The sequence below is a fragment of the Dermacentor variabilis genome, chromosome 5, assembly GCF_050947875.1.
Source record: "Dermacentor variabilis isolate Ectoservices chromosome 5, ASM5094787v1, whole genome shotgun sequence".
Taxonomy (NCBI): Eukaryota; Metazoa; Arthropoda; class Arachnida; order Ixodida; family Ixodidae; genus Dermacentor; species Dermacentor variabilis.
In genome coordinates, this window is record NC_134572.1 from 52,470,728 (window position 1) to 52,486,305 (window position 15,578).

At 43.5% G+C, this 15,578-nt stretch overlaps 1 protein-coding gene and 1 long non-coding RNA gene across 3 annotated transcripts in view; one reads left to right on the forward strand and one right to left on the reverse strand.

Annotated features, from left to right (window-relative positions):
* Positions 1-15,578, forward strand: part of Cog8 (conserved oligomeric Golgi complex subunit 8) — a 49,250-nt gene that overhangs the window by 15,596 nt on the left and 18,076 nt on the right. For both annotated transcript variants that reach the window (XM_075692482.1, XM_075692483.1), the window contains exons 7-10: positions 1,498-1,549; positions 4,029-4,192; positions 10,578-10,777; positions 14,128-14,215. In XM_075692482.1, the coding sequence (XP_075548597.1) occupies positions 1,498-1,549; positions 4,029-4,192; positions 10,578-10,777; positions 14,128-14,215 (504 nt within the window). The remainder of the gene's footprint in view (positions 1-1,497; positions 1,550-4,028; positions 4,193-10,577; positions 10,778-14,127; positions 14,216-15,578) is intronic.
* On the reverse strand, positions 4,192-14,158 carry LOC142582603 (uncharacterized). The gene is made up of 4 exons (XR_012828459.1): positions 14,074-14,158; positions 12,648-12,848; positions 4,788-4,907; positions 4,192-4,299 (listed from the first exon to the last, which is right to left on the reverse strand). It is a non-coding gene; the product is annotated as an uncharacterized LOC142582603 (long non-coding RNA).

Genomic DNA, 15,578 nt, shown 5'->3' on the forward strand with positions numbered 1-15,578 from the left:
ATGCCGTGTTATCGATTATAACGTTTAAATCTTGCTACTGGGTGTGCGCTCTGAAAGGAAAAAGAAAGCAAAATTCTCTTAAAAAGAACATGAGCTCCTTTGTTACACCCGCACAGACCGACCGGATAGGGACGACTAAGGTGTACCGTTGCTGCACTGCACAAAGGTGGTTATACAAAGCTCAAAGGTGGGTGTGGTGAAGGGTCAGGTGTTTCTGTTTTCTTTTCCTGAATTTCTTTTCTTTTCGGTGCGGACACCTTGTAGCCAGTGTTGCGGTTCACTGTGTGCTGCAATGAATGGAACAGATGCCAAGCGCGTGAGACTCGACGTGCCTAATCATCATGCTCATCAACACGCAAAGACTTGTCAGTCGGCTGTGGGTGACAGGTTTTTGCACCAGCGCAAATCCTACTCTCCTTTGTCCTACGTTTACCCCCTCTATGCCAGGGAGTGGTATCTCTCAGAATTCCTCTGTGTTGGTTGACCAGTGTGTTGACACGACATGATCTAGGTTCAACCCCTCTATGCCAGGGAGTCGTTTTTCTCCGTATTCCTCTGTGTGGATTACCAGAGAGTGGTTTTTCTCCATATTCCTCTGTGTGAGCTGACCAGTGTGCTGACAAGGCCCTCTACCATGGAAGAAGAGTGAATGAGGTTGCCCAAATGGTGGAGGGTATAAGAAGGCCAGCGAGACACCACAGGCTGATATTCTCTGCCCATGCTTGCAGGTGCACGCACGCTGAAAGTTTTTGTACTCTTTGCCTTGGAGCGCATTGCTCACCCATAACAATGCATTAAACTTCTGTTATTTGTTTCTACATTATCTCGTCTGCCCTGCCCTGCTGGACCCTCTACGATGGCCAATCTGGTTTGAGCTCCAAGCAAACGCTGTTGAAGGTTGCCAGACCCAGTCCCCGTAACAACTGGTACCAGCCGTAACATGCGTTAAACTTCTGTTATTTGTTTCTACATCATCTCGTCTTCCCTGCTGGACCCTCTCCAATGACCAATTTGGTTTGAGCTCCAAGCAGATGCTGTTGAAAGTCACAAAACCCCATCCCCGTAACAACCGGTACCAGCCGTAACACCAGATTCAATTGTTATGGCCAGTAATATACCATGGTAACATTACGGTAAGCAGTTTACGATAGAACTCATACAGAAGTTCAGGGTGGGGCCGCTGTTCCTTGTTACATTTAAGTATTGTTAAAATTGGTAATGTTATAAGTGGCTTCAACTGTGCATTATGTCAAAATGATATGTTTGAATATTTGTCCCCTCTGCCTCTTTTTAATTTTTAACAATTATTTGTTATAACAATGGGATATTCTTGGCATTTCAATAGTGTTCGAAATGACTAATATCCATTTAGCAGAAATCATATGCTTAGCACCAGTTTTGAGAAATATGTTTCCAGAATCTGGAAAAATGTGTTGATGCTCCAGTTAACAATTTCAGCACTCCATTTCCTACAGTGATATATAAATGTGCTTTCAGGCCAGAGGCTCCTGGTTTGATAGTGTCCTAAACAACATTCCAACAAAAGATGGTAAGTCCTGCACTGTTGCTCTTGCAGTCTTCTGCTTTCTGTTATATTGTTTCATAAGATGTGGCAAGCTGTCTGAGGCTGTCGCAGCAAGTGTCGTCAGATGAACCTTGATAGCAGTGGTAGAAATGCAATAATCATGCTATGTTATAGAACTCTTAGAATAAGGCAGACTAAGACAGGTGAAGCACGCAAACTCAGCAGTACATGTACTAACATTTAGTGAAAAATTCAGTGAATAACATTTATAAGCTGGAAAATTGACTTTCTTCGATCTGCATGATGAACTTGTCAAATCCAAGCTGTGTGCATTGTTCCTTGTTACTTCGGCTTTTAGCTGGGCAAAAAAAAATAAAAAAAACAATAATAAATTCACTTGTTCATTGATTGAAAAAAAAAGTTAAATTATGGGGTTTTACATGCCAAAACCACTTTCTGATTATGAGGCACGTCGTAGTGGAGGACTGCTGAAATTTTGACCACCTGGGGCTGTTTAACGTGCACCTGAATCTAAGTACACGGGTGTTTTCGCATTTCGCCCCCATCGAAATGCAGCCGCCATGGCCGGGATTCGATCTCGCGACCTCATGCTCAGCAGCCCAACACCATAGCCACTGAGCAACCACAGCGGATATTGATTACAAGGAAATAAACTATTTTCTCACTATTGTCATTTTGTGATTGTCTGAAAAGGCTGGTTTTCACTGTTTCTACTTTTTCAGCTTTATGTTTGTGTTGTGTTCAAAGCTTCCCTCTCTATTTGCTGCTTGCAATTCCTTATCATCAATACACGTGACATGTGCTGACAGGTATGTCCTCGATAGCTTGTGACACAGAGTAACTTACGGCAAGATGAACCTGCTTGCCTTGTGTTTGGCAATACACCTTTATGTCCCCGTTCGCCCTCCACCTTGGGCAGAGTAGCAGGCTAGATTGCGCTAGCTTGGGCTGACCTCTTAGACTTTCTTCCACTAAATTCTATCTCTCTCTCTCTCTCTCTCTTGGCTTAGCAAAAGTGCATTGAGTCCATGGAAATCTACGCAGCAGTCTCAAATGGTTCTGCTTAGCGGCCAATTCAACTTGACTCCTTGTGCGTTACTTTCTTGCTGACCAGTGCCAGCTTCAAATTCATATTCATCTTTTGAATTTTGTAACCTGGCATCAGTAAGAACATTGCAAAGCAGCAGACATGTACTTTACTAAAGAAGTACAGTACCTACAGCCTCTTGCATGAGCATAGTATAATATGCATGCACTGGCTATGCTTTTCCTGTAGGAAAAGCTTTCACCACTCTGCTTGCTGCAGGATTGCTTTGTTATCCCTTTAAACAGTAAAATGTAGGTGGCATATGCCAGTACAGTTTAATGTTACTTGATAGCATGCCTCGCACTATCTACAGTGCAAAATCTTGCAAGCGTCAACACAAAGGAGCGGCATTCCACTAACATTTTCTTCCGAGTAATTCTACTGGCACACCCTGGTGCTATATTCTGAAAGCAATGTGTCGCATTTACGCAGAAGGCTCTACAACATCTGAAACACTGCAAGAACAGGCATAAGTGTAAGGACAAGCTGTGTGCGTCCAAAACACTGAAAAGGTTAACAAAGTCTATTTTATTTATTGTATAAACCGAGAAACTAGTGAATGTCTTACTGGGTTGCCTACATATTTAAATGATTGCCCACCATGGTGGCTAAGTGGCTATGGCATTTTGCTGCTGAGGACAAGGTCACATTTTTTTTTTTTAATGGGGTTTTATGTGCCAAAACCACTCTCTGATTATGAGGCACGCCGTAGTGGGGGACTCCGGAAATTTCTACCGCCTAGAGTTCTGTAACGTGCACCTAACTCTAAGTACATGGGTGTTTTCACATTTCGCCCCCATCGAAATGCGGCCGCCGTGGCCGGGATTCGATTCTGCGACCTCATGCTCAGCAGCCCAACACCATAGCCACTGAGCAACCACGGCTGGTAAGGTCACAACTTTGATTGCCAGCCATTGCAGCTGCATTCTAATGGGAGTAGGATGCAAAGGCACTCATGTATCAAGCCGTAAGTGCACGTTGGAGTACCCCAGGTGATATTAGTCTGGAACCTTCCGTATGGTGTCTTCTACAGCCATAGTGTTACTTTGAAATGTTGACTCAATCAGTTAATGACATGAATGCCTTAGTCCAGGCTACCTGAAGATCAGACCCTGTAAAAGGACACACGAATGTGATAATTTTCACCAAATTACCATGAATTGCCCCCAAGGAGCTCAAATGTCGACAAATTCACAAAGCTGTAATGAGTCCCCAGGGGCTGTGAAGGTAACTCGGTGAAAGTGATGCTCCCAAATCTGCCTAAAATGCACAGGATCGTAGGCACGAAGTGTTTGGGGTGTCTGGTTGCTTGTACAGCTGTGACAGAAGCAGACATTGAGAACAGTCAGTTGCCGAACTTCTCATTTCTGCATCCCTTCCTTGCTTTCTTCACAGCTTACACACATCTCACGCGTGTGGTGGAGGCCTGCCGGGTACACCTGTTCGACATTGTGACTCAGTATCGTGCCATCTTCTCTGACGATGACCCCCTGGCCGGTCTAGGAAAGGATCCCGACGCCCTCGGAGCCACCATCTTCTACAGTTGGATAACCAGCCAGGTAAGCGTGGCCGTTCGCTGACTGAACTCGAAGTAGACCGTGACGCCCATGCAGCTGTGGTGCTCTGCTGAGCACAGAGTTATGGATTGAGCACCTGTATCAGTCTGCTGCATTTCAATGGAAAACAAAATTTAAAAAATACAAGGTCTTCTTGATTTCCATAACAATAATAAGAAACAATAAGGATCATTGCATTCACAAAAGTGACAGGCACTCATTGATATCGTATTTGCACGAATCTAATGCGCATCTTTTTTGCTAAAAAATGGGTCTGAAAATTGTCTTCACGGTAGAATTGAACCCAAAAACCAAATCTGCATTTGTGGCATTGGCTACCATCAGAGCCGTCAGACACAGTGTGATCGCCATCATGAGATAGTGGCAGAGCTCAAGGTTGCTATGGGTTCATTTTAAGCTTGACTACGATTGCTTTTGGAAATACAATCAACATCTGATTTTTTGGACTTCCTAGAGGCCACAATAACATCCGAAAAATTGGGTAGTTTGAAACAAATTAATGCATGCCTTTCACTGCCCCCAAGAGCTCAAATCCATTGTGTCCGAAATATTTCGGTAGGCCTGCTAGTACACTTACCATTAGGTGCATCGGTACTCGCACTGTGGCAGGAGATAGTGGGTGCACATGTGTATAATTAAGGAATACACACTGTGTTCCTTGACAATTGCCTCTTCCCACTCTTGGTATGCTTCACCGCTGTAGAAGAAGATGAAGTTAAATAAATGTGGCCAGCCAGTGTTGGCAAATAAAAGGAAGAAGACAGAATACACAGGTGCTATGCCATGGCTCCCGTCTTGACTTTCTTCTAACCCATTGCCGTCTAAACATCTATGTTTGGTGTTGAAAACCCACGTGTGGACCTATGCCTATTCTACACACGACTGACTGGACTCTACTCTTGATTCGCGTCGTGGGCAGTGAGGAATCGACTGATTGTGGATGCGAAGATCCACGCAGGTTCAGGGACATCAGCCAGCTTCAACGCTCTTCATATGCATCGACTTAAAGGCAAGCAGTCTGCATGACGGGCTCGGAGCACTAAGATCATTCAGGAAGCCCAATCCTAGCTTGATTCTTCCATCGCCGCAGAACTCTCAGCTGTTCAAAATCATCTCTCCATGAGAAATTATGAGCTTTTGCAGACTAATGCACTGTTTCAGGCATACGTTCCCACCGAACAGCTCGAACAGAAGTATGCTGCTGCAATGGAATATAGCGATCAAGCAATGCTTGCTGAGCTTCGTTGCCAAATCGCCCAGATAGAAAGAACACAGTGCATGCAGTCCGAAGCTTGGAGCACTGATGGCATAGCCATATCACCCACCACATGTGAAAGTCCAGCCAGAATTGTAGAGCCCCAATTGCCACTGGCAGCTGCATATCTCAATTCTCAAGGGGGGCCTCAATGAGTGGACAGGCTTCTACGATTTGATGTTTTCCCCTAATTCTTATTACCTCAAGAGCTTCCTGGCTGGTGATGCAGCAGCATTAATTGCTGGATTCCCCACGTCGGGATCATGCTACGCAGACGCCATTGTGTTGTTGACGGAAAGGTTTGGTGATCGAACAAGGATCATTCAGTGCGATTTGACGACACTGCAACACCTTTCAAATGTAAAATCGGCCCGTGACACAACTGTTCTTCTAAGGTTATGTGACACAAAACAGCTAAACATCTGCTGTCAGGGTGCACTTAACATGCCATCTCTAATGTTCTCAGCAATGCTCATCAACATCCTTCAACAGGCTGTACCACACAACGTCATTCTCAGTTTTATTCAAGAAAAATGAAGCTGTGCTTTGAGGTCATCTGACAGTTTCTCTGCACTAGCCTCTGTGTCAGTTTCACCGGTAGTTGCGTCAGACGTTGAACTGAACAACCTGCTACAGTTTACGTAAGTGGAACTGGAAAGCTGAGAGCAATTTGCATCACCATCTCAGCGATCCGCCGTAGATGAGTGTAAGGACAGGCAACTTAGTGGTAACACTAAGGCTGCATCTGCTGTAAGATTGGAATGTTTCTTCTGTCACACTCATAAGCATGGGATGCGCAGCTACAACGCAGATATGCCTCTTGCTTTCAAAAAAGACCAGTTAAAAAAACACCACCAATGCTTCCACTGCACGTCAAGAGGTCATCAAGTGAAAGATTGCCGGGTCAAGCTCACCTACTGTTCTTGTCGCAGAAGACATGTGTCAAGTATGAAGACAGTGGCAACTACAGTGACAAAAAAACCATCAGAAAGCAGCATGGTGTGTTTCTTCTACCACTCTTTTCTCGTGTAAAGATGCATCACCCACTAACCAACGCACTACGGCCAGCGTGGTGTACATTCAATGTTACAATGGACCCTGATAATCGGACAAAAAATGTCTGTTTCATGCGAAGTCCATACTATCTGAAACACCTCACTTCCGAAACTTTTGTCATGATGTGTAACAACATTATTGCGAAGAGTGAGTGACAAATGTCCAAAGTAAAAAAAAAAAAAGTTGCAGTTTCGTCTGAAAGGCGAAGCATTGATTTTGATAGCAAATTAGTAGGCAGCTATGCGTACATAGTATGGATAGTAGTGTTATCAGCTGTATAAAGTTGTAAACGCTTGCTAACTAAATTAACAAGCGCGGTGTGACATGCGCGCAGGTAAACATGAACACATCTCGCTCTATGACCGCGGAAAGTCGCTATCAAAACGTCGGAGTGAGGAAGTGCGGCAGCAACAGCGAGCGAATTGACTTTCATGGTGTCTATCGCTTCAACGCGAACTAAATGACTAAACGTCGAAAGCACAGCGCATACGGAGCTACCGGCATTTGGTCCACTTTGTCCACATCGTAGATGGCTTTGAAAATGAGGCCATCGCAAGCATGCACTTTGTCCACATTGCAGATCGCTTTCATGATACAGCAACCATGCGGGTGCCTCCCGCGCGATATTGAGCCGCAATCATCAGCTGACTCTTGCAAGTCAGTTGCCAATCCGTGTTGACACAACAAAAGTCCATTTTATATGCCCGATTTTGACAAAAATTGCCGCTAATTTCGTCCACTGTAGCTGATAGTCTGTTGTAGCGCTGTCCGTTAAAAGTGAACTTCGTGGCATTAATAAAATAGGTAGAGCAAACTAAAGTTGAAATATGGTTTGTTATATCCGAAAGTCTGTTGTACGCAGATCTATGGTAACGAGCACAGACTATCTTCAGACATTCTTCACACAGGTCGTAAACAACGACAAAAGCAGATACATCCATGGCATTCTGGATAGAGGTAGCCAAAGGTCTTTAATACAATAACATGTGGCCTTGAAGTTCAAACTGAAGATGATTAGAGAGACGCCACTAGTGCTAAATATCTTCGGAAGTACTTGCCCATCAGTAGCGGAAAAGCGCAAATTAGTAGAAGTGGCGCTTCGAAATCGGTACATAAAAGACGTTTTCAGCATAGAAGCTGTCATCGTCCCTGCTGTCGGCCATGATGGAGCCGTGTCGGCAGTAGACAACACATTTATTTGTGCACGCTTTGAAATCAAAAAGCAAGCTCCTGGCAAACAATAACTTAGTTTTTGAAGATATCTCAGACTCTATGATTAGCGTGCTGACAGGTTCTGACTACCTATGGCACGTACTATGCAATGTACTTTGTCCACATCGCAGATCACTTTCAATATACGACGGCTGCACCGTAAGCAGCAGCCACCTAAATAGAACCCGCCCTCTCCCTTGCCTCACACCCATGCCTCACGCGTGTAAGACGGCGCGCTTGTGCCCCACCTTCCTCCAGCCCTCGCGTAAGTGATATTGAGCCGCAATCGTTAGCTGGCTCTTGCAAGTCAGTTGCCAGCCCGTGTCAACACGGCAAAAATCCATTTTATATTCCCAATTTTGACAAAAATTGCCACTAATTTTGTCCGCTGTAGCCGATAGTCTGTTGTAGCGCTCTCCGTTGAAAGTGAACTTTTGTGCTTTTTGACTCTATGATTGGCGTGCTGATAGGTTCTGACTACCTATGGTAAGTCATCAAAGGTGAAGTCATTCGACGTCCAGATTTTCCTGGCCTTGCTGCACTTGATATATATTCGGCTCGACAATCCAAGGAGCAGTGTGTCAAAAGGCTCTTTTGGACTGTGGCACTTATCTCAGGATCAATGTCTTGCGAGTGGATGCTACAGAAGAAAAATCTACAGCAGAAATTCTGCAGTCTTCCTGGAAGATAGTCTGAGCTTATGTCCCTCTGATAAGAACCTCGTACAGTTTAATGACACGATCAAAGAGTCTAATGGCAGATACAAGGTGTCACTGCTGTGGAAAGACGACCAGAAACATCTTTTGGGAGATAACTGGGATGCAGCTGTCAACCGTCTTCAAAAGCTTGTCAAAATACTTGCTCACCATGATGGGCTACTGGAGAAGTATGACAGCACAGTGAGGCAATGCTTAAAGTTGGGGCAAGCTGAAGTTGTGCCCAAAGTGAGCTGTGATGATAACAGAGTATATTACGTCCCACATCATGAAATTATGCGAAAAGACTCACTGACTACAAAGCTGCAAGTTATGTTCGACCCATCATCGCATGTAAGGAAGCTGAAGGAATGATTGAGAAATGGGACAAACCTAATAGAGGATCAGCTTCAAATATTGCTCGGTTTTCTACGATTTACAATAGCCGTAAATGCTGATATCGTTTAGAAAGAAGAACGACAAGGAAGAAATTAAAAGCAGTTCAACAGCAGTCCTGGATATGCACTGGAACACTGAAGACGACTACTTGGAATGTTCTACTCAGTCAACCATGCACTTTTTAGCTTCAGTGAAGATGGTAATGAACACACCTTACTGAGAACATAATTCAAGTTATTTCATCCTCTTGGCATTCTCTTGCCTGTTACTGCAACTTCCAAGCTTCTATCGCAAAGGGTATGGCATTTAGAAATCTGGTGGGATGCTGAAAGACGGAAGGAACTGTAGGCGACCTTGAGGGAGTGGTTTGCTGAAGTCACACAGTATAGGACGACCAGGGTTTTGCTATGCATCAGGACTCAACTCAGAGAAGACACAGCTGAAGAATAGAAGACTCTATGTCTACAAGTGAAGACTTCATGTTACTCCCACATTTTGACCTATGTTTATTTACAAGTAGGAGAACTGCTCTTAGTATGCCCAACCCACTTTCTAGTTGAGAATTCAGTCCGCACCAATCCTGACTCTACTTCTTGCAGCACCTCAGACCTCAGATATTTGATTCAAAAGCCCATTGATCACCTGTGAAAACAATGGGAACGATGGAAAATGCATGACGTCATATTACAGCTAGACGGTAGAAATTTTTGACGATCTTTGCCACTGATTCCAATACTGCAATCAACATCTCTGCCACGATAGATTGTTGTGGGCTTGTTGCATCAAAATGTAAGGTGGAAAAGCCTTCAGCAACTCATTTGGGTTCTGTATCAGCTGCAGATGCCCATTGCTACTTGGGCAGAGTAGAATGTGAAAAAAGATGGAGTAAAATAAACACAGCCAGCCAGTGTAGGTAATGAAAAGAAAGACTCAATATGCATGTGCTATGCCATGGCTCCCATCTAAGTTTTTTCTGGCCCGTTGCTGTCTAAGCACCTATAACCACACTGCTTTGCATATATATATATATATATATATATATATATATATATATATATATATATATATATATATATATTGAAGCAAATATGACTTCTGGGAACTGGCATTATGCAGCATGTTGTTTTTTTCGAGCTTCAAAGTCATTGGCGAGAATTAAAAAGGCGGAGTCAGCACCATTGCTGACAGCAACGAATTCTTTCATTTGAAAACACCGCACTAAACGGCAAGGAGCTTGGTAACGAATGTCAAAGCAGGTAGGCCTAGCATTGCCGCGGTGGTGGCTACGGCTGCCAGCTGATCTGCTAGCGAGCGCGCCTGTCCGAGGTGACGAGATGATAGAGAATTTTAGCATGTCCACTATTTGAGTAAACACATTCGGATTGGGCATTTTACCGGATGAGCAGAGGTGCAAACATGAACGCCCTGCACGGTGCAGCCACCTGGAGCGCAGAGCTCAGTCAGACAAACATACAGAACTGATATTAGTAACTAAGTGTATTCTACTTCACTGCTAGTGTAAATATTCAACAGCGGTGTAATTGTGTTGCTGCTGAAAGTTTACACCAGCAGCAAAGTAAAATACACTTGGTTACTGCAATATTAGCTGTGTTTGTCTGCAAAGAAATGCAAAAATGCCTTCGTGCTCTTGTACTTGAAGTGTTGCTTTAGGATCTTAAATCTCATTGTTCATTCATTTGATGAATCAATTAATCAATCAACAAAATTATTGCTCGGCAATTGCTTTCAGGTGAGCCGGTTCCTCGACATTGTGGAGCGTGACCTGTCTTCAGAGCTGTCAGGCCGATTAGACTCGGTACTGTCACAGTGCATGTACTTTGGGCTCTCCTTCAGTCGTGTGGGTGCTGACTTCAGGCCGCTGCTAGCACGCAAGTTCCAGCAGGCCGCTGCCACCCGCTTCCGTTCTTCCATCAGTCAAGCAACTGAGAGGTGTGTAGACAGTTACTGCAGCAATTCTCACTAAAACGACAGCCATGCGGGATGTGCCGTGTTTGCTTGATTCTAACGCACACATTTTTTATTGTGATAGTAATTATGTGGACACTTCAGGTGCATTATCTCCGTCGCCGTGATGTTCCGTATAATGTCCAAGCGCAATAACACCGTGGCTGCAAGTAAGGCAGGGAAGAAGCATACACACTGTCTTCCACCGCGCGTAAGGCACTGAAGGGAGGGGGGGGGGGGGGGGGGCTTCTACTCCAGCGGCACCTGTGTGTGACATGGCTGGGCGTGGCAACGCTTGACCCATTTTGAAAGCTATATGCCGTGAGTAGAGCCGGTCGTGCAGGCCCTATCTTGAAAGCAATCTGCTATAAATACAGAATCTATGCACGCTGAAGTCCCATAGCCTCGTGTGTGCTATGTTCTCACCGCCTAGTTCATGTTGAAGCCAGAGGAAGCATGAAGGTGTTCACTCGCCGCTGCTGCTGCTCTTCCCCACACCTGCGTTTTGACAGCAAGCGTCCGTACTCATCGAGGGAGATGTGTTCATGTTTGCTTGAGCGTGCAGGACACCATCCTTGCTAACTTAGTAAGCGAATGTTTACAAGTTCATACGGCCGATAAAACTATCCTTGCTTCATATCACTGTCTGCTAATTTGTTATCACAATTGATGCTTCGCCTTCCAGGCAAAACTGTGGCTTTTTCTGGAAATATTCGCTGACATAAGACATGTGTGCTACAATTGAATACAAAAGTGAACCTCCAGTAAGTGGAGTTCAAATTCCATCCCCCGATCTCAAATCCCATCATCCAGTCTTGGAGGCCATGCTTTGCCACACTGGGGTGCCGAAAGTTTGTCATCATTAGACACCGCGTATAGCTGGTAGTGTCCAAATTGCTGTGCCAGTGACCTCGAGAGTCTTAAAGTTGTTTTTCCAAATGAGAACGAATTGCTATCTCTCTCTTACCGCAAAAATTTAGTAAAAGAACAATCAAGGGTATTTCAATTTCTGAATATTGAAAATCTGGGTCTATGTTACAAACACTGCAGATTTAATTCTGGCAGAATTGGGTGTGCTTTACAATTGAGGGCATGTTAGAATTGTGTAAATGTAGTAGTTGTAATGCATTTTTTGTATAGTTCCACTCGGTGTTGGTGTACCTACTGGTAGTACATGCCTGATAACCGTGTTGCACTAAAACCTTGTTCATTCTGAATTCACAAGACGGAAAAAAATGTCCTAATTAAGCTAATGTTGAATTATTGACGGCATCACGAAAACAATAAACAAATGCTTACTACGTCAACATGCTTAAATTTACTAAGGGAATCGGCAAATCCAGTTCGCATTTTACTCGAAAGCAGTGCAGAAGCTACAATTCTCGTCATCTCCAGACTGATTTGCACTCGCAGTGCCGAAGGCTTCGCTTCGCAACTTTCTTCCCAACACAGCTGTGGCATGCACCTTCATCCAAGGTGTGTTTTTCACTCGCATGCACATCCCAGTTGTTTTTTCACTAGTGAGCTGGTCGCCAACAGGTCGTCCGTCCATCGTGATGTAGCCAGCACTCTTCATCCTCGACAGCTCCTGACTAGTTGCAACATTGCGTGCAGCCATCGCACCGAGTCAAAACAAAACTACTGTTTGTTGCAGGCGAAGCCGTGGTCACTGTCGACACAGTCATGGTTGGCAGTAATGCATTTATAAAGGCACAGCCAATATGTTGTTATGCACAGCGGTTAATGGTTATAAGGAATAAAGGTAGTAAAGATTATAAACAATAAGGTTATAAAGATTAATAGGTATGATGGTTATAAAGGCACAAATAGGCACGAAGCGTCCAAGCATTCCTACCGTTCATGGACGATTTCTGCCGATGACTATGGTGATGCAGACTCCTCCACTTCGGTACGGTTGGAGGCTAGCACTGCTTTTGTGTCGTACATTTGCAGCGTTCCGCACTTGCTGAGCTCCGAGAGTTGTCCGAATTAACCGGTATGAGGCTGGATACATCCGAATTGGCAAGAGATTGATTCCATTAAGTAATGCGTACACCTGCCGGAACCAAAGGACGAGTACGAATTATTAGATTTTTTTAATTAACGACAGTTGAACTAGCAAGGTTTTACTATATTATCATGTCCAATATGTAGACCACAAGGCGACTGCGTTTATCAGTAACAGCTTAATGCACATTTCTGCTGAGGTCGCCACACAGTCTCTTCAGAGAAATATAGATGAATTGACATTTGGCAATGCTATGCCGAAAATACATAATGAATATATAGATTTGCCACCCATCACTAAACGAGTCATATGCATTATATTTTGTGGGTGTCATGAGGTCTGAGGCTTTATGACTCTTGGATGTACATGGGCACAATGACCACCAAAACGGAAATTTCTGTGCACATGGCAAACTGCCAGACAACAAAGTTAGTGTGTAATAATAACTGCCAAAATAGGAAATCTTTTTGCTTATTATAACCCCTTAACTAGAAACATGTGCTTCCACTACTGTGAAACTGAAAACAATTTTTTGTGAAAGATGACCAGTCAACTGAAAATTTCTGAAGCTTCTTTCTGACATAAAATGCTGCCAATTCCATCTGTACTGTGGTAGTTTGTTGTAGTGTTCTGTTTGGTATGCCAGCCAGTTACATATTTATTTCATTAACAAGAAGCATTCTATTAATTTTCTGCTTGGTATGTTTTATCTTTGTGTCCATCAAGGCAACGTGGGTGTGTATTAACTTTTGTTAACTTGACTTGAGTTAACTTGATAACTTGTTATCTTTCGTGAGTGTTCCTATATTCAGAGTTCCGAAATGTTTGGTAGAAAGGTAACCTTTATAAGCATGAATAAGAGCATGTGCATTATGCAAGTAAATATGGTAACAAGATATGCACTGTTTAGTGCTTGCAAATTTTGTAGTACAAATTGTTTTCCTAAAATGAAAAAACCAGGACAGAAAGTGACAAGATTTTACATTTTCTTTTTCATTTATGAAAAAGAAATGTATTGAGCAATTGAACGGTTATAGCTAATGTTCAAAGTTAATGTTGCACATTTAGGAGGAAACAGCCAGCACAGGTTGAGAACAGCCTAATTCTTTGAAAGCGGATGACTTTTGTTTTTAAAACTGAGTTTAGAATCATGTTTATCAGGTCGTAATCTACAAGGACAATGTTCTTCAAAATTTGAAAATGTTAACAGGGAACTTAACTTTGACCTTATGTACAAAAAGCTTAAGATAGGAAATAATTGCAAGTAAAATACCAGTTGCTTTTGGTGTCCTCAGCCTCAGTTGTCTGTCTGGTTTTTCTGCACCAGGTTTCGGGAGATGATGCACTCCTTCACGTTGACAACACTACCATCAATGGCACCAGCAGCCATGCTCATGTCCACCCTCACGATGCAGGTCAGTCCACAAAAGCTCAGCTTCGTCACATTGATCTACGACAGTGCGCAGGTATTACTGTCGTTAGTCAGCGCATTTGCAGTGATGTAAAGTAGTTTTTGTATAAAATCACTTTAGTCGCAAATTAAAATTGTTGTTATTGCTGTCTTCACATTGTTGTTGTGCATGCCATGTCTCTTTAGATAATGATGAGCGTGATAAATTTTGACGTGCAAGAATTTTTAGTGCTGCTCTAGTCATTGCTGCAGCTCTTAGAACCTGATAAACATTTGGCAGGGACTGTTCTTTCTGCAGTTTGAACAGAAAACACTGTCATAACAGGATGGGACAAGAATGAAGACGATATGCAGTCCTATATGCCATTTTGTCCTTGAAATTTTTGAAACTACGTAATGCCACACGTAATTATCAGGTGGTACGCACACACAAACGGGCTGCAGAAGAACTCCCGCAGTGCCTGTAAAGGATTGTTGCACAACAGACGCAGAGGGGAATGGAAATTATGTTCAGTAAAACAGGGTAGCTCTGTTAGTATGTACATGGCGAGCTGTACTCACAGCTATGCTCATCAACCTCTTTGAGAGGCATAGTTTAACTTAGAGGATAGCAAAGAAAGTTGAGAGGAAATTAAGGGCCACCTATGAGTAGACAACAGAATGTATTATATAGCTTTAAAGTGAGACATGAAGATATAGAAGTGAAAACTAGAAAGCAAGGAGGGTGTGGCTGATATTCTAGTTGAGATTGAGCATGTGTAATGGTGCAGGACTAGTCCTTTGTAGCAATTGCTACGAACGAGTGGATGTCTGATTTTCCCTTTATTCAGGACTAGTTAATGTTGGTCTCATAAATGGGTGCTAAAATAGAGAAAGGAGAGCTAGGGATGGGGGGGGGGGGTGACAGAATTACGCAGTGTGATGATACGGTTAAACTTCAATATAACGGAATTCTGAAGTACCATTTAACTTTTTATGACTTGTTGTCCATAGAACACCATGTAGTTGAAATCTCAGTGCAGTAAAATCTCGTTAAACCGTACCCACTTAAACAGTAGTTTCATTTTAGAAGTAGTAAAGTAACATCCCCGACTCAGCGGCCATTGAACATAATGCATTTTTTTATCCGCGTAAACCGTACCAGCTTATTGCATACATATCGGTTAGCAATTTCGCATCGCGCAATCGCGGCAGTACATCATCCCCATCGGGTGACCCATCAGAACAACAAGCCTATGAGACCGGAACAACGTGCCCCAAGCGCCCTCTTCGTTTGTACGTGAAGCCACATCAACATCGGCATTTCGGCATTGTGCAAGCGAGGACTCACATTAACTCGCGTCGTGCCGAAGCTCGGATAAAAAGCA